Source organism: Sus scrofa, chromosome 14 (genome assembly GCF_054392235.1).
Source record: "Sus scrofa isolate SSC_HxYL_T2T_F1_AM1 chromosome 14, Sscrofa_HxYL_maternal_Yorkshire_Landrace_v2.0, whole genome shotgun sequence".
NCBI lineage: Eukaryota > Metazoa > Chordata > Mammalia > Artiodactyla > Suidae > Sus > Sus scrofa.
In genome coordinates, this window is record NC_139396.1 from 146,645,068 (window position 1) to 146,664,083 (window position 19,016).

Sequence of the window (19,016 nt, forward strand, 5' to 3'; positions counted from 1 at the left end):
CACTGTTCAATGCAGCTAATACCTATATACATTAATGGATATGTATTTTGTGTATATATGTACTATATATAATATATATACATGCACACCCAATAGATATAGAATATGTGTGTGTGGGTAGTAATTTTTGGAAGCAAGACTTTCTCGATGAAGGAAGCAGAGTTTGACTTACATTCTGGCCCAGGCTCCTTATCTCACATCAGACTCGTAATACACAGCAGGGGGACTACAGAACACTTAACATACATCAATTCATTTCATTGCCTCATAACCACTTTGCATTTACCAATTTACCCAGGAGTTAACTGAGATTTTGAAAGGTTAAACAACCTGCCCAAAGTCACAAGCTAGAAGGTGATGGGGCTGGGATTTTATGCCAAGTCTCTCCAACACCAGAGCCTGCACTCTTAACCATCAGCAGGCCTCCACATCCTTAGAAAGCCATGGGATATCTCTGGCATCAGTTTATTGTAAAATGATTGATGGGGATTACCACGCATGCTACTGCCACCGATAATCAGTTACCCCTTAACAAAACCAGTGAGCGGCAAGTGGCGTGCTAGACATTTACACGATTCTCTCACTGTGAGGCAGTCGTGTTTAGCCCCATTTTACAGATTAGAGCCCTGAGGCTCAAAGAGATTACGAGCCTACCCAGACTCGTCCAGATGCTCCCAAATGTCAGTATCAGGACTTGCGGTGTCAGGTACAAGTTGGGGGCAGACTCACCTCACTGGCCAGGTCCCTCTTGGCTTTGGCTGCCAGGAAGGCCAAGGAGTCAAGGCGCAGCTCAAACCCTTTTGCCTTCTGACTTTCCCAGCTGCTCTTATACAGTTTCTAAGGGGATTTAGGAGAAAAGAGACGGTCTGCATGTGAGAGGGCTTCCCTTGGACTCTGTAACGACTTCTCCAGGAGGCAAACACCCATTACATCTCTCCATAGAAGCCCCAAGAGCCAGAGAAGAAACCTGTAACCTGAACACTGCCAGGCCTTCTTGTTCCTCCCTTAAGCCCTCTTGTCACACAGGGCTTTAGCCAAAAGAAGCAGAAACGGAACTCCAGAAGCCTTGGAAAATACTAGGAGTCTTCGCAGAAGTCTTAATGACATGCACAGGTGGGATAATATTGCACAACACACAGCAGCATTTCTGAGATGTCTGCACACCCACCCGGCCCAGCAGCTGCTCCAGCCGCACCCCTTTCTCTCTCTAAGCCCAAACTCTAGTCCTCAAGGGTCTTTTCCTTGCCCCTCTCCTTTCCTGTCCTGCCCCCACCTCCAGGTTTCAAGTTCTTTCTTCTGGAAGGCTCCCCTCCATCTGTGTATGAATCAATGTAGCCTCTGTGGCTCCCTCCAATTCTTCCCTCTACCCATTACTCGGATCAGGACCCCAGAGACCCGGGAGCTGAATGGAAGAGCCAGGAAAGGCCCCTCCTGAGAAGAAGAGAAGCAAGTTGGGACTAGGCAAGCTTTCGTGTCTAAGGAAGAGCTGCCCTGTGCACAGGCCTCCCAATGCTTTCTGTACATCGGTGCATGGAAGCCTCCTCCAGGCAACAAGGTGTGAAGGGACCAGGAGAGCCCTCATTCACTAACGTGACAACCAAGAGCAAAGAAACTGCCCCAGGTCGCACACCTGTTGAGTATTAGAAACCAGGGTCAAACAGGGAGTTTCAAGCTAAGGCCTGAGCTCTTATTCACTTCCTTCTTACACTGTTTCAACTCTGACCCCAGAAAAACCACTGCCTCCTATCCCATCACATAATCAGTGGCACAAATCTCCCACCAGCTCATTCCCACAGAAGGCCACCCTTCCTTCCCCCTAAAACACTGGTCAAGAGCAAGGTACATACAGGCTCTGTCTACACAGCACACCAATATGGCTGGTAGGTTCTGTGGACCAGGCACCTACACACAGGGGAGCAGAGCCCTGGCTGCCCACTCCCTCTTGTGGTACCTCGCTGAGATTGGCAGCATTGGCTCGGGCCTGCAGGAAAAGAGGCTCATCTTTGCTGATGCTGTACTGATGGACAGACTGCTCGTTCCCAGCCCTGTAGGCCACCTGTCGGAAGAGAGTACTGGGTCAGGAGCAGGTGGCAGGGGTGGAGGTGGCTGACTGCTCGGTTCTTCTGTGTCTTGCATGGAAAGTCCAATGTAAGCCAACCAGACCAGATGCTGGCTGGCAGCATACAGGAAATGAGGCTTAAGGCAGAAGAAGCTATCGATGGGAGAGGGGCAGCTGGGAGGGGCTGGGAGGAGAATGTGGCCCAGGGACCAACCTGGGAACCCCTCTAAGGTTTCCTTTTTCACTCCTTTTCCCTCAAGGAGGCATTGACTTCCCTGGGCTGTGCCCATCTATACTGTTCATGGCAAACAAACAAACAAACCCAACCCACCAGAGGGCTCAGAGGAGCACAGACTCCCCAGGTGGGAAAAAGAAGCATCTTCTGTCTCCTGCATCCCACAATCAACCCTAAGGCCTCCACAGGTACTGACACCTGGAAAGTGAGCAATGACTAAAAAACATGAGTGAACATATTCTCTGTGGAGAACCTGTCACTTCTGCTCGCTCTTTTTTTTTTTTTTTTTTTTTTTTTTTTTGCCATTTCTTGGACCGCTCCCGCGGCATATGGAGGTTCCCAGGCTAGGGGTCTAATCGGAGCTGTAGCTGCCAGCCTACACCAGAGCCACAGCAACACGGGATCCAAGCCGAGTCTGCAACCTACACCACAGTTCACCGCAACACTGGACCCTTAACCCACTGAGCAAGGCTAGGGATTGAACCAGCAACCTCATGGTTCCTAGTCGGATTCGTTAACCACTGCGCCGCGATGGGAACTCCCACTTCTGCTCTTTCTCTCTTCCCCTTCCAACTTGAGTTTCCCATACAGTGGATTTCTGCAGGCACTGAGTTATGTTGATGGTATCCTTCCTGGCAGGTGCACCTGGACCTTTAGGAAGAAAACCCAGAAAGGTCCTGGCCAGAGGGTCACAACTACACCTGCTTGGTTGTTGACCACTAACATGTAAATAACTTATCTGGTGTTTCATTGTCTTATCTCCCATCTTTGAGCTCAAGTGGGCATGAGATGCAAACATCCCACAAATGCTGTCCTCCTCCCAAGACAATTCTCTACTGGCTCCAGAATTACGGGGTCTTTGATGAGAGAGAGAAGAAGGAGCAATAAGGAACTAGGCAAGACAGAGAGCTGGAAAGGAATGTCAGTTGACCTCTATCCCTAGCAACCAGAGGAGAAGAGTGGTGGGTGAGGCAGGGAGGCGTGGAAGCCTGTGGAAAGTTGGGTCCAGCCTATTCAAAGGAAAGGCTCTTTGGTTCCTGGATCATGTCTGGGCAGCACCTTCTGCTGTCCCCAGAGGTTCCCAGGCCCATGACATAGCAGCCTGTTGGGAAAAGGGCAGCCTGGGACTCACCCCACTCTGCAGCTCCTGGCTTCTCTTGGCGTGCTCCATCTGCGAACTGTCGGTTACACTGGTGAACTTCAGCTCATCCACCCTCTGCCTGTAGTTTTTCTGTTTCCAAAGAAAGGGGACCCTGTAGCATTAGGACTGGCCTACCCCATCACCTAAGCGTACACACACACACACACACACACACACACACACACTTTCTGTGATACAAGCATTTCCCTGGGATGGGGGGGATGCTCCAGCTGGTTCTACAGTTTAAAGAGGACCACGCAGATCTGAGACTACAAGCCCCAGTGAGCTCGTTTTAGTTGCTACTACTGAATGGTGACTTGAACTTCCTTCAGCGAATCCTGTGTGCCCTGGGATGGATCTACTTTATAAATCTAGATCTGACACCGCAACGTGAGATGGAGGGAACCTGGACTTTATACTATGAATCCCAAGGTCCAAATCTTCCTTCTACCTCTTTCCGGCTTCACGCCTTGGGCACATCACTGAATCACCTGAGCCGCTTGGGCTGGCACTGCGCACTGCGGACAATGATAGAGGCTGCCTCACCGCAGTGGTGTGGAGGCTTCAACGCCATGCTTTCCATCAGTGGAGTCCTCGGGCAGAATAAGTGGTCCCTATGTCCACTGTGACTTATTCATGGGGCGGTCAGGATGATGTGGGAAGTACTGGCTCTAACAAAGGGAAACACCAGGAGCCACAATTGAAAGGAGGGAGGCCAGGTGGGATTTGCCCTCACGGTTCTCAGTGCCCCAGGTCACTGAATGCTTATCCCCATCATGTGCCTATCTCACAGCCACGAAGTCACTGGGAGAATTTCAAATGTGCTCATTCTGTCCCCACCTGGGGGACTTTGAGTACTTCTGAGAGGCTAGTTCCTCTGGCCCTTCCCCTGGAGTTGCCAGAGTTGATGAGAAAGGCAGCTGAAGCTCCATGAGGTGGGGCAATCAGACGAGCAGAGCCCCCGGCACTGTCAGCAAGAGGGCTGGCAACACCAACCGCACCCAAAATAGGGATTGGAACATTGAAAATCCCAAATGTCCTCCGTTCGGGAAAAAAAAAAGAATTCTAGAAAAAATATTCCAAAGTGACTTGTAACTTTCCTTTCTCATGTGTGTTGAATGGGAAAACTCCTTTGCCACATAATTGAAGGAAGTCACATTGTCCTTCCGTGGTTGGAAATTCCTGGGGCCAGCCTCTGCGCTGGTCAAATCACACATGCTTAACTGGGAGCCAAGAACCCACCCTGTCTGAGGCCCAGCAGGGACATGAAAAAGGCAAAGGAACTGATAGCTTCCTGGCCCTCGAGGAGCTTGAAAATTAGCAGGTGCAGATAGTGAGATAGGACAAGGACTTTCCAAGGGGGAAAGGGGAGCTGGATGGGTCCCCTGACTGCACCCTATCCAAGAAGAATAGGGCTTGGCTTATTCCACTTGGATTTTGGTTGGTCTCAAAGAAGTTCCCTCAAGGATATTCTCTTCTCTCTACTTTTCCTTATTCGTACCCTCCAACCTGAAGTGTGTTTGTGTCTGTGAGAAGGGTGAGTACAGTGCAAAAAGAAGGATAAATTACAAGATAAGTTTTGGGGATCTGATATTGCTTAATGGCCAAGTGTTGGGGCACCACAAAATACCAGGTATGGCTCCCAGCTCCCCTACTTACTGGAGTGTGACTTAGTCTCACCTTCCACATATGTGTAAAATGGGGATAGGAATAGAATAATAGCATCTACTCACAAAAGATAATAAGTGCGAGCAACCAAGGAACAACAGGTATATCCTATACTCAAAGTTGTCAGTAAGTGACAGCAGTGGTTACATAACTATTATCAGCCCATAAATGGCAGCTGTTATTATCGCTATTATTACCGTATGCAAGAGAAATGCCGACTAGACTTCCTGGACTGAAATAAGAATCCCCTTTGAAGATCCCAAACAGTTCCTGAAATAGCCACATCTCTAAATGAAATGCCCTTCAAAAGTCCTCCTCTGTCTGCTGCCAAAGCCAGCTCCACACAGTGCGAAGAGAAGCACAGGCTCGGAGGCACAGGCCCTTTGGAGAGCATCCTACTCAACCATCTCATTTTTAAACCAGAGAAAGAAGATCGGAAGGGTTGAGTGACTCGCCCGAAGTCGGCAGTGAGTTTGAGGCACAGCCTTAAGGAGTGTGCTGACCTGCAAACACCAGGTTCTCTGATCCAGAAGGAATCACACTCTTCCGACATGACAAACACATTTCCTCTGGGCAAACAGACCTGTGCTACAACCCGTCTGATCTATGCTTTGGGTGCAACCACTACACAAAGTAAATCGGTTGGCCTCTTACAAACACCTCCCAGGGAAGCTTTGGGGTGTGGAAAGTTAGTCTAGGGCGTACTGTGCATGCAAAAGGAAGAAGTGCTCCTCTGAGTTTCAATCCAAATAAGCCTGGGGGTTGGGGAGGAAAGGTGGCTCTCGGTGGTGACTGGGGCTGACAAGGACTGGCAACTGGGGGCCTGGGCTCAGGTTACCTCGCTGACCAGCTGTCCTGCCTTCTTGGCTTGTTCCAGATTGAGACTGCCCTCGGTCAGCCACCCGACTCCCTTCATCCAGGCCAGGTCGGCCTTGTACTGCAGCTGCAAGAGAAAAGCCAAGCTCTAAGCAGACATATGGATGTGGCTGGGGCAGAGTTAACAGGAGAGTTAGGAAAATGATTGCTCCTGTTTTCTTCTCCATAGAAAAGCTGCCCCCATCTCTTTTAGAGTGGGCAAAACTCCACTTGAGGGTGAGGCCACTGGCCCACCTTGGAATCAGAAGAGGCTGTTCTACCTGATCTCCGAAACACCAGCACTTTACCAAAAAGAGGGCTTTTCAGACTTTTTCCACTGAGGATCTTAGCTGCCAACTTGCTACCTTTCCCAGACTTATTTACCACTTTGGACACTTGCTTCTTCCTTGCTCATGCCATTACCAACACATCTTGACTTTTGAAAGAGCTCTGAGTCCCAATCCTCCATCCTCTAGTCTCCACTGTCTTGATTCTCTCTCTCTACCTCCCCAGCCATCCTCCCTGGGCCCGGCACACCTCCAATAGTTCTTCCCAGCCCTCTCAGTTATGTAATAGACTCATGCATATGTTCAAAAGCCCTCTGAAAGCATCACCCTATCCAATTTCAAGAGAGGCACAGGGAGAATCAGCAAAGAGTGAGGGCTCACCTCACTCTGGAGCCCGTAAGCTTTCTTGGCCCAAAGAGTCTTCATATCTTCAGGCAGCACGGTGTATGCATGCAGTTTTTTCCTGTAGTCAAGGTCACTGGCCAGAGCTTGGGCCTTCTTCGCATGCCTGATGTTGACCATGTCCATGGGCAGGTGAAAGTGGGTCTTACTCTTTTCAAAGCCTTTCTTGTATTCAACCTGAATGCACCAAAACAAGGCATATTACTTGAAGCCTGCCTTGACAGGAGTGATGTAAAGATTCAGCAAAGAAGCCCAGGCTTCCATGGGGAATTGGCATGCTGGGCAATGCCACCTGTCTGTCTGAAGGGTGTGACCCAAGTCCTGGCTCTGTACAGTGGTGGCACCTGGGAACTGAGGTGTCACACTATTTTGTCTCTGGGAGGAATTCCTCCTAATGCTCTTTACCAGGGTGTTGCAGGAAGAGAAAACTCTGCCCATGGTTTCTGTAGAAGCTTTAAGAGGCAAAATTACACAGCTTGGCAAGTTCCAGAGTCAGACAAGCTTGAGTTCCAATCTAATTTGCCCTTTGCCAGCTAGATGACCTCTGGAAAGTCACATCACCTCTCCAAGGAATCATTATCTTTGAAGGGGTATTTTGAAAAGTAAACAAAATAATAGCCCAAACCCACTTAGTATAGGGAAGGTATACAGCAAACACTTGATAAAAGTTATTAGTGATGATGTGGGTGAGGATGGATGGGGGTGATGATGATGATGAATGCTGGTGGTGGTGCTGGTGATGGGGTGATGGTGGTGGTGGTGGTGATGGGGTGATGGGGTGATGGTGGTGGTGATGGGGTGATGGTGGTGGTGATGGGGTGATGATGGTGGTGATGGGGTGATGGTGGTGGTGATGGTGATGGGATGATGGTGATGGTGATGGGGTGATGGTGGTGATGATGGTGGTGGTGGTGATGGTGATGGGGTGATGGTGGTGGTGATGGGGTGATGGTGACGCAAGACAGTACAGTAGAAGCAATATGGTGCCAGTAAGTAAGAGTTCTAGGGTCTAATTCTCTCCTCCTCCACTACCACTGACTACTATACAACTTTTGGCAAGACCATCTTTTTTGGCCCCATTTGTTTCAACTGCCAATATGAAATACTAAGCTGTTCTCTGTCTACACTGAAGCCAAATTTGCAATGTCTTTGTATGCTTCATGACTATGTGCATCCTAGGGCTCCATCTGCAGACACATCCAAAATGGTGACCCAGATGCCAACTCTCTTATTCTATTCAAGCCATGGCTCTGCAGTGACTCATGGGGGAATTACATCTGGTTGCACCATCGAAGCAGCATAAGTTGGCCTCAACACTTAGAGCAGGCAACCATAAAGCAGAAAGCCAATGCCCGTGTTTCCTTTTTGCCTGTTTGGCATTGACAGGGAACATGTGATTGGAAACCAAGTCTGACCAGTCCTCTCCTTCCCAGAGACTCTTGGTGAGGGACATCTACCAAAGTTACTCTCCAGCCATTACAGTTCTTTACAAGCAGCATCATTTTGAGTGGTTGGAGTCTGGATGCCCTAGTTACTGGCCAAATATTTTGAATACCCCATGTATTTGGACCACAGGACTCATCTAGGACATCAGCACAATAAATAAAGTGCTTCCTGTCTAACTCTCCCAGTAGAATTGAGCTCCATTAGGGAGGAATCAGTGATGTGCTGTTTGTTCTTACAGCCCCAGTGTCTGACACAGTATCCTGCACAGAGCACCTGTTCAGTAAACATGTGCAGAATGAGTAGACGGGTTCAAGGTACCCTTTGTACCTTGAACAGTAGATGCCAGTTACCCCTTAGGGACCACATGCTTCTCATCTATTTTAAAAGAATAACATCCTTTGGTAAAGTAAAGAGGCAGGCAGCACTTTTCACATAAGCCAGGAAAGAAATTGAAAGTGGAAGTGGAAAAAAGTAAGTCTTGGGTAAGCAGACTGGGAAAAACTTTTCCCAGTGACACAAGTCTACATGAAGGCTTGCGGAATCGGAGAGAGTTTACCTCACTGCTCATCTTGGCCACCTGCAGGGAGTGCAGAAGCCTGGTGTCTGTAGTTCCCAGGACTTTGCCTTTTGCTTTTTCGTATTCTTCTTTGTATTTAATCTTGAGAGAAAAAGGAAGGTTGACTGTGAGTGAGAGAGAAACTTTGCCATCTCAGGGGCTGTGGTTTTAACAAGTGCAAGGGGAACAATTCCGAAAAAAACACCTCCCAGTTTTTCTCCAACCCAGTAGAAGTAGAAGATTAAAGTACCACGACGTTTACAATGTGAACAGTCATTATTTTTTGCTGCGGGACCACTGACGTTTTCCTGGAACCATTTCTTATGCATTTCTGAGTTAACGAGAGAAAACCTACATTGCTAGCAAGCTCTCCGGAGGCTTTTGCGGCCAGCAGAGACATGGCATCCAGCTTCATCTCAAATCCTTTCCCCTTTGTCTTCTCCCAGCCTTCTTTGTATTTAACCTGACAAACAAAAGCACAGGTGAATGGCAGTCGCTATCCAGCATCTGGCCAGAAGTTGAACAGAAATTTACTCAATTGCTGTGGGGTCACAAGGGGCAGTGGGAATAGGGTCATGAGGACAAAGCGAAGACCCATGCGTTCATCCCAGTATGGTCGTTTCCTGGTCATGTGACCTCTGGCCAATTGCTTTACCTCTTTAGTCCTCAGTTTACCACTTGCAAAAATAATATTATAATATCTGTCTCAGGATGGCTGTGAGGATAAATTTTATGCAGGCAAACAGATATGCTAAGCTTGTAAGGTGAAATGCAGACGTAAGGTATTACTACTGCCATGGTGGTAACACCTGACTCTCTTTGTCCATCTGATACCAAAGCCCACATCACCATGTCTCTACAATAAACATCTGCATGGGGTTGTTATAATATTGAATTATAATATTGAATAGTTCCATGTGTAAAGTGCCTATCCTAGTGTCCAGCACACAGAAAAGGTTAGTTCTTTTTTACTTATTTTTTAATGGAGGCAGAGTTAATTTACAACGTTGTGCCAGTTTCAAGTGCATAGCAAAGTGATTTAGCTATACACACACATATATGTATATATTTATATATTCTTTTTCCTTATAGGTTATTATAAGATATCAAGGGAGTTCCCACTGTGGCTCAGTAGTAACGAACCCAACTAGTATCCATGAGGATGTGGGTTCAATCCCTTGCCTTGCTCAGAGGGTTAAGGATCCGGTGTTGCCATGAGCTGTGGTGTATGTCATAGATGAGGCTTGCTGTGGCTGTGGTGTAGGCTGGAAGCTGTAGCTCTGATTTGACCCCTAGCCTGGGAATTTCCACATGCCGCATGCCACCCTGAAAGAAAGAAAAAAAAAAGATATCGAGTATAGTTCTCTGTGCTGTGCAGTAGGTCCCTTTTGTTTACCCATCCCATATACAGTAGTGTGTATATGTTAATCCCAAACTCCTAATCTCTCTCTCCCCTTCCCGAGGTAGTCACTTTTTAAATTCTCCTGCCTTACAAGTCCCATCTAGAATGAGAAGCCTAATCACAGCCCACTTGTGACTCCTGGAAGAATCTGGTGATTAAGACTGGTCTTTTATGAATGGACTAAGACAATGTGGTATATATAAACAATGGAATACTACTCAGCCATAAAAAAGAATGAAACAATGACATTTGCAGCAACACGGATGGAACTAGAGTCTCTCATACTAAGTGAAGTAAGTCAGAAAAACACAAATACCATATGATATCACTTATATCTGGAATCTAATATATGGCACAAACAAACCTATGCACAGAAAAGAAACTCATGGACTTAGAGGAAAGACTTGTGGTTACCAAGGGGGAAGGGGAGGGAGTGGGATGGACTGGGAGTCAGGGGTTAATAGATGCAAACTATTGCATTTGGGGCAGATAAGCAATGAGATCCTGCTGTATAGCACAGGGAACTATATCCAGTCACTTGTGATGGACCATGATGGAGGATAATGTGAGAAAAAGAATGTATACCTATGACTGGGTCACTTTGCTGTACAGTAGAAACTGACCAAACACTGTAAATCAACTATGATAGAAAAAATAAAAATCATAAAATTAAAGAAAAGATTGGTCTTCTTAAAACTTAAATTCTACTCACACAGCGAAGCACCAGCTAGACGTCATCAGGATGGGGATGGCGAAGGCGTGTGTTCCAGCACACACCACACATGTGCACACACAGTGAGAATTCAATTGTCGTGACTGATTTATCCCTGGGAACTGCCACATGCCGTGAGACAGCAGAATTCCAAACTCTGACATGATGGGTGTCTCTGAGGAGCTCTCCATGGACACAAGAGTCCCCGGTCCCTGTGTGCTGGACCAGCCTTGCATCTTCATTTCCGCATCTGGGCATAAGCCCCACGCTTCTCACCCATGCTTACCTCACTAAACAATTCAGCATTGGTTCTGGCCTTCACCAGCTGAGGTACGTCCTGGGGCAATGTGTAATTCAACTTATTCTTCTCATAGTCGGCGCGGTAATTCACCTGTTGGATTTAAAATAAGCCCAAAAGGTAAGGGCAAAGGTTTTACATGGCGAGAGGAGAACTTTGGAGACAGCACTCTCTTCTTCACTTTCTCCGAAGGCCCACCGCTGAGAAGGAGTTTCTGGAAAAAGGCGATTTACATGGAAGCCTATAATTTCATGAATATTTTAAATTGACTGAAGATGCCAAAAGACAAGTCAAACAAGTCAAAGGTCACGTTCAAAGTTATGAGCTTGCAGGAATTCCCATTGTGGTGCAGCGGAAATGAATCTGACTAGGAACCACGAGGTTGTGGGTTCGATCCTGGCCTTGCTCAGTGGGTTAAGGATCTGGTGTTGCCGTGAGCTGTGGTATCGGTCGAAGACATGGCTTGGATCTGGCGTTGCTGTGGCTCCAGCATAGGCCTGCAGCAATAGCTCCGATTAGACCCCTAGCCTGGGAACTTCCATATGCTGCAGGTACAGCCCTAAAAAAGGACGAAAGACAAAAGACAAAAAAAATAATAATAATAATTATGAGCTTGCAAAAGATGTCCCTGTGGCTACATCACCAACTCTCCTCTGAAGCTCTTGAAGGTATGAAATTTATTTTTTCACTGGCTGCTGAGCTAAACCTCTTGTTCTAAGCAAGGTAGATACTCAAAGAGTAATTATCAAATGCCTACTGGGAAAAAGCCGTTTTAAATCACACGCAAAAGGCAGCCAACCAGACACGTAATTCCCAATGGAATTACATAGCATCATCTGAGAAGTTGTCTTGTTCTCAAGTTAAACCTGAACCTGATCAAACCTATAGATCTAACTATGATATTATAGGTATTTCGAGGCCTGAGAAGCACATGAAGCCCACGCTGGGATGCAGTCAGCGAAGCTCAGACGTGGGAAACTTTAAAGGATAAACAGTCCAGTTTCTTCAACAATTTGAAGGAAAAGAAGAGAGAGAAAGGAGTTCCCTGGTGGCCTAGTGGTTAAGACTCAGTCCTTTCACCACTGCAGCCTGGGTTCAATCCCTGGTCTGGGAACTGAGATCCCACATCAAGCTGTTATACACCATGGCCAAAAATAAAAAAAGAGAGAGAAGGAGAGAGAGAGAAAAAAAAGATTAACAGGGAAAAAAATATTACAACCTTAGGAGACAACTGGAATGCTAATTGCCAAGTGGACATTGTGATGTTGAGAATTGTTTTTAGCTTTCTGGTGTGACATATTAAAATGATATAAATAAGCGGAAAATTATTTTTAGCTTTTAGTATTATTTTATCATACAAAAATATTTATAGACTAAACTATATAACAGCTGGAATTTTCTTCAAAATAATAGGGAGGGAGGAAGTGGATAGGCATAGAGAAGCAAAACTGGCCATGAGTTGATAGTTGTTACATCTGAGCGATAGGTGCCTGCGGGTTTATTATGCTAGCCTTTATACTTTTGAATGTATTTAACATTTTCTATAATAAAAAGTTTAAATCAAAGCAATGAGATCCTGCTGTCTAGCATTGGGAACTATGTCTTGTCACTTATGATGGAGCATTATAATGTGAGAAAAGAGAATGTATACATGTGTGTGTAACTGAGTCACCATGCTGTACAGTAGGAAAAAAAACAATGTATTGGGGAAATAAAAAATATATATATATAATAAAAAAAATTTTTAAGTTTAAATCAAATAAGTCATTTCATGATTGTAATAGGACATATGTCCCCATCAATGGGAGTCAAATCTTTAGGGAGCCATTTATCCAGACCCCACAAAGCAAACACAAGTCCTCCATACCCATTCCGGCAAGGGTGGGCCACTTACATGACTCAGTTGCTGGGCATTGATTTTGGCTTGAACAATCTGAGGGGTGTTGGTCACAGAGCTGTACTTCAGCTTGTCAATGCTTTGCCTGTAGTTGACCTGGGTGCAAAGAGGCACAAAAAGATGTCACTTGCACTTTCCTCTAAGATTTACTTGGCTCCTTCTCCCCCAGCCCAACAGAGCTGTGATTCTCAAAATACTAAAGATTCAAAGAGTCCAACAGGAGACCAACAGACAATCCAAGCCCATAGACAGAAAAGCAGTCCCCTGAGGAGTTCCCTGGTGGCCTAGCAATGAAAGGACCTGGTGTTGTCACTGCTGAGGCTTGGGTCACTTTGGTGGCATGGATTCAATCCCTTGCCCGGGATCTTCCACAGGCCACAGGCATGACCAAAAGAAAGCCAAAGAAAAACAGTCCATTGAGGCGTGAGTGACTTGAGGCAGATGACAAAAGAGGTCAACTAAATGGCGACTGACCAGAGGAAAACGTGCTTGTCCAAACCACTCATCAGAGGAAAGCATTTTAAAACCCTGATGGCACACCCCTCCACACTCTCCTAATGGTGAAAATTTATACTGTGGACAACGCTAAGTGTCAGCCATGATGTGGAGCTGCGAAAACTCTCACAATACTCCTGGCACAAGCGCAGGCTGGTGCCACCACTTTGGAAAAGAGCATGGCATTTGGCACAGACATGTACCCTAAGTCTCAACAATTCTATTTGGAGGTACAGTCCCAAAGAATATACCTGTACAAGGTCATTTGATAATCAGCTGTATATCAATACTTAGTGTACTTTTTCTATATCTTCTACTTCAAAAGAGGTTTTTTTTTTTTTTTAAGGGAAAAGAAAAATGAAAGAGGGACACAAATTCTAAGGCTGTCCACACATCTCTGAGTGGCAGGTCCTCAGTCCCACCTGGCCAGAGTCCCCAAGAAAGCTGCCCTAAACTTGGCACGTTCACAGAAAACGAGGGCTCAGAAGAGAAGGAGGTGGAATCTCCAGGGCAGCCTGGTTCATGGACTCCTTGGTTTCCCACTAACTTCAAGCTATTGGGGGCTGGTGGATTTTCTCTTTTTTCACACTACAGTTTGCCCTTCAGAGAGTTAAGGGTTATTAGCCATTTGTGCGTGAGCATATATGTTATCCAATCATCTTAGTTTTTTCCAAACTGGCCTAAGATGTGCTGCAGAGAAAAATGGGAACTTGAGCAAAAGTTCTAGGAATCTGAGGCTCAAGGGTGGGTAACACGGGTGAGGGCTGAGGTGAGCCGAGTGGGAGCCCAGAAGCCTGTACGGATGGAAGGAGAGCCAGGATCCAGATGGGTGAAAGAAAAGACGGTGATGCTGTGGATGGCAAATGGCCTCACCCACAATTTAGCCACGTGGGCCCTCGGTCCAGGTCAGGGAGGAAAATGTGAACTCACCCCTCACCCTGAGCTTCTTCCCTGACGCCTGCCTGGTGCTCTTTCACTCGTCCATTTGCTCATTTGCTCATTCTTTCAACAAACAGTCATGGAGCACCTACCCTGGACAGAGCAAGCACACCCAGTGCAGCCCTGCCCACACAGCCATCTCAGCTGGGTCCTTGCTCCCAGGACCCCAGACTGGTCTGGTCCTCTGCACACCTGAGCCTCTCCACCTATAGGCTCCAGGTTAGGCACTTTGGTCAGCTGCTTTGTTTGCAGCCATCAGATTATCACGAATACCCCACTCATGGTCTTCAAGTCTCTGTTTGATTGCACAAAGCCCAAGGCCCCACCCAGGATCCCACCCAGTATGGCAGCTTCTTTAGGCCTTTTGCCTAAGAACTCCATCCCCCTTGCCTACATCCTCACTATCTCCTGCCACGTCTGTCCAGACCCCCACCTGCTGCCTCCGGCCATCCTCCTCTGGCACTTGGCTCTGCCCCTCACAGGGGGCCACACCTCTGGCCAGCACTGCACTTTCTTACTATTTCCTGTCCAGATAACCAGAGTGTGATGTCTTTGCCATTCTTTCTGCCAGCTGCTGCCTCCTACTGCCACATTCCTGGGTAACAACCCACCATGGGGAGTCTTTATAACCTAAAGGTCACAAGGTCTGTGAGTTCCAAGCAGAGCACTAGCTGGATACCAGTGAAGTCCTCTCCTGGGCTCAGTGTCTGGCTTCCCGGTTGGGGAAGCAGTAAGGAGTGGTGGGGACCGTGGCAAAGGGCAGCAGCTGCTCCTCAGCTCTAGGCCTCAGAGTGAGGATCAAAGGGGCCAGAGAGTCCAAAGATTCCAAAGAAACTGGAAATCTACATCATTATATAAATTCTTACAATTTTTAAATGCCAGAAAATAGTTCAGTATTTTAAAACCCAGTGATCCAAGTGACACAGACCCAAGGACCAACTTGACACTGTATTTCCTTCTTCTACTCACTTCATTCTTGCCTGTCCCAACATTGGCTAAGAACAAGCATGGCTAAAAAACAGCACTGACTATGTCCCCGGCACTATGTCAAGGGCCTTGCACAGAGTCATGCATGTGATCTTCCCAGCCACCCTGTGGGTAAGGACTGTCATTATCGCCACCTCACAGCCTGAAACTGGAGACACAGAGACCTGACGTGACTTGCTCAAGGTCACCCGGCTGGTGTCAGAGCTAGGATTCAAATCCAAGCAGCTGGCCTCCCAGAGGGGCTCCCAGCCTACACATTATAAACACAGTTTTGCCAAAGGTGGTGTGCCTGGAACTGTTAACTTGTTATCTTTCAGATGGACCAGGGGCTTCCTAGAGTTGGAGAGGGAAATATATTCTGATTGACAAATTAGCCAAAAAAAAAAAAAAAAAAAGACCTACAAATTGCTTCTAGAATAGGACCTAGGAAAAGCAGCGTGTTCTAGACACCAGACCACAGAGTGTTTTGTTGGATTTGGAGATAAGGGACAACACTGCTTGGTGCTTTTTAGTTAATGGTTCAAGGAGAAAAGTTTTTGCACATTCTGAGTTTTGGACAATGCGTATGGGGGAAAAACAGGAAACAGGAAATCATTTCATTGTCAACCATTAATGAGATTCATGTACAGTAGCTTCCTAATGCATTAAGTCAGAGGGAAAATGATCTCATCTAAAGAGTCTATTAGATTTCGGAATTAGGCACAATTGAATGTCACAAAAACTGTATGTTTTTTAAATGGCACATTCCTTCCTGATAATTCTGCATTAAGTGTGTTGCAGAGCACAATTACTTTCTTCTGCAGGTCATAATTAACACTCTCCATGATTAATTATATTTCTGCAACATCATGGATGCTTGGTCATTGCTTCAATCTACTTTCTGAAAGGTCCCCTTGCTGCAGGGAGAGTCTCATTTTAATGCTCTTTGTGTTTGTAAAATTGACCCAAAGGGCATGTTCTTTAATTAAGGACCTGGGTTTGTTTATTTAATTTCATACGACTTGACCACCTTGGAGACTACCAGACAGACAGACCACAAATGTTCTCATAAACAGATTTCCCCAAACTTCCTAAACACTAAAGTCCCTATGCCAAGGGCGGTAAACTCAAATTCCCACGGAAGCCAGTAATTACGGGTAAAGGCGTTTAGGATGATAAAAGCAGCTGCTACCTAGTCCCAGTCGCCTGCTGCCACGCAGGAACAAGGGCCACAGCTCCAATGGGAACTCTCACATTTCTTTTTTTTTTTTTTTGCCCCCCTCCACCCCCGCCCCGGGCATGTGTAAGCTCCCAGGCCAGAGATCAGATTGGAGCCACAGTTGCGACCTACCCCCCAGCTGTGGCAACGTCAGAACCTTAACCCACTGTGCTGGGCCAGGGATCAAACCTGTGTCCTGTTGCTGCAGAGAGGCGGCTGATCCCACTGCACCACAGCAGAAACTCCCACAACTTCTACATATTGGTTCAAAACCACAATTATTTTTTTAACACTGTGTGACCAAACAAAACACCTCTGCAGCCTAGATCTGGCTCCTGGGCTGCCAGCATAGAACTTATCTCTTTTTGCAATGAATATTTCTAATCCCACCTCGTTTAATTTGTCTCTCAGACTTCTCCAGGTAAGCTGGCTATATTTCAGGTGCCTGGGTGGATCCACTGTCTTATGTAGACAAATGTCACAGCAAGTAGTGTCATCATGGGAATACAGAGTTGTAGGATGCTCTCTTTTGTTTGCACTCCTAAGAGTGGTTTCTAGAAGTCTACCTTGAAAGTACACATTCAGATTTTATAAGGTGCCCTTGGTCCCTCAAGTTTCCCAGATAATGTATGCAGCAAATAAAGAAAAAGCATAGCTTAGGTAGCCACATTTAACCTTGAATTTCATTAAGGTGAGATGAATAAGTCAACTCCATCAAATTCTGGGGAAAAGGAGAATCAAAATTCAGGCCCTTTATATGCCTCTATTTCCCACCCCCTGCTTTATCACACATTTGAAAAGCCTCTCTTATCCATCAAACTGTCATTTGCCAATGATTGGTCTTTGCTGTCCTGTAAACTATGTTAGATGCTGGAGATGCCCAACTGAACCTGACACAGCTCCTCCTCTGAACAAACAGGGGAGAGAGGTGAAGACCCAAATACCAAGAGCAAGACCCAAGCCAACTGCTGGAGCTGTGCTGATCCTAAAGGAATGTGAAGGAAAGCAGCCCTGTGCACCCAATGAACACACGTTCAATGTACATTAAATTATCGGTTGACTGGGGATAACTCACTGACAGCCAGGATACCAACTCAGTTCTAAATCACCTGTACTTTTTTAAATAGCAGATAACTTGTACTTTTTTCTTTGTACATTTCTGTATTTTCTAATTTTTCTGTAATAAACACTAAACATTCTTGAAATTAGAAAACAATAAACTTAATTATACATATTTCATTGGAGACAAGTTGAACTATAAATAAATAAAATCGCTGCTGTGATAATTCAGCAATATATATCTATTCCACACATATTTATCAAGTGCTCCTAGGGAAAAAAAAATGAGGGTGATATTACCACTTCGCTTCCTCTCAACTTACAGCTATTTCTTTTCTTTTCTTTTTTCTTTTTACTTTTTAGGGCTGCACCCATGGCCTATGGAAGTTCCCAGGCTAGGGATCAAACCGGAGCTAGAACTGCCAGCCTACACCACAGCCACAGCAACACGGGATCCGAGCCGCATCTGCAACCTATACCTGCAAGTTCACTGCAACGTCAGATCCCTGACCCACTGAGCAAGGCCAGGGATTGAACCAGCATCCTCATGGATACTAGGCAGATTCGTTTCCGCTGTGCCACAACAGCCACTCCTCAACTTATAGCTATTTCATTTTACTTCCTTTTGGTCCTTAAACATCCCACACCCAAAACTTAAAAACAAAACAAAACAAAAAACTCATCATTACTAGGGAATAATTACTTTAAATGTGCCCAGCAACAGATATAGTTCCTAAATTCTAAGAGGTGAAAAGGAACCATATTTTCAAGATGAAACCAGAGTTGTCCTCACCTTATCCTGGAAATCTAAGAGCTTCCAAACATCTATCTGTGGACTTCCTATTGGAAAAAGGTTCCCTTTTTCCATCCCTTCCATCTCCTATGAACTGCTGTATTCTGTTTCTTTCCATCAGGCTGCCTAAGAATCTCTCCACTGGAGGAAAGTGACAAGGAACAAAGGAGAAAGGCCTATGGGAAGAGGACTTACATCTTTCAAGGGCACCAGCTTCATCGTGGTTTGATAGGAAGGAGTAAGGGTGGCCGGGTAGTTGTAGTCGACAATGTCATGCTTGTAATCGGCCTTGTAGGCGATCTGAAACACAAAGAGCAAGGTTAGCCCCCCGCCCCCAGTCTCTTTTGACCTTGTTTGAATGTCACAATAATATTTTTTACATAACCAGGAACAAATTAATTCAGTTTCATCACCTCCAAGGAAAATTAAATTATGTTCACACTCCTGCCTTTAATTAATTTGAATTCTTCCTCTTAATTAATCCAAAATTAGTTAACTTCATCTGAAGCACATTTATTTTATCTTTCTTATTAATCATGGAACCCTTGTAGTTTTTTGTTAAAAAAGAAGCATTTGCATATGAGTAT

At 45.9% G+C, this 19,016-nt stretch overlaps 1 protein-coding gene across 29 annotated transcripts in view; it reads right to left on the bottom strand.

Moving 5' to 3' along the window:
• The window catches only part of NRAP (nebulin related anchoring protein), an 89,893-nt gene that overhangs the window by 36,702 nt on the left and 34,175 nt on the right, over positions 1-19,016 (bottom strand). For 10 of the 29 annotated variants that reach the window (XM_084993289.1, XM_084993284.1, XM_084993288.1 and 7 more), the window contains 10 exons: positions 18,625-18,729; positions 12,956-13,054; positions 11,050-11,154; positions 9,005-9,112; positions 8,650-8,751; positions 6,627-6,824; positions 5,942-6,046; positions 3,427-3,525; positions 1,952-2,056; positions 730-837 (listed from right to left, as the gene is read on the bottom strand). In XM_084993289.1, coding sequence (XP_084849415.1) covers positions 730-837; positions 1,952-2,056; positions 3,427-3,525; positions 5,942-6,046; positions 6,627-6,824; positions 8,650-8,751; positions 9,005-9,112; positions 11,050-11,154; positions 12,956-13,054; positions 18,625-18,729 — 1,134 coding nt within the window. 29 annotated transcript variants of the gene reach the window in all.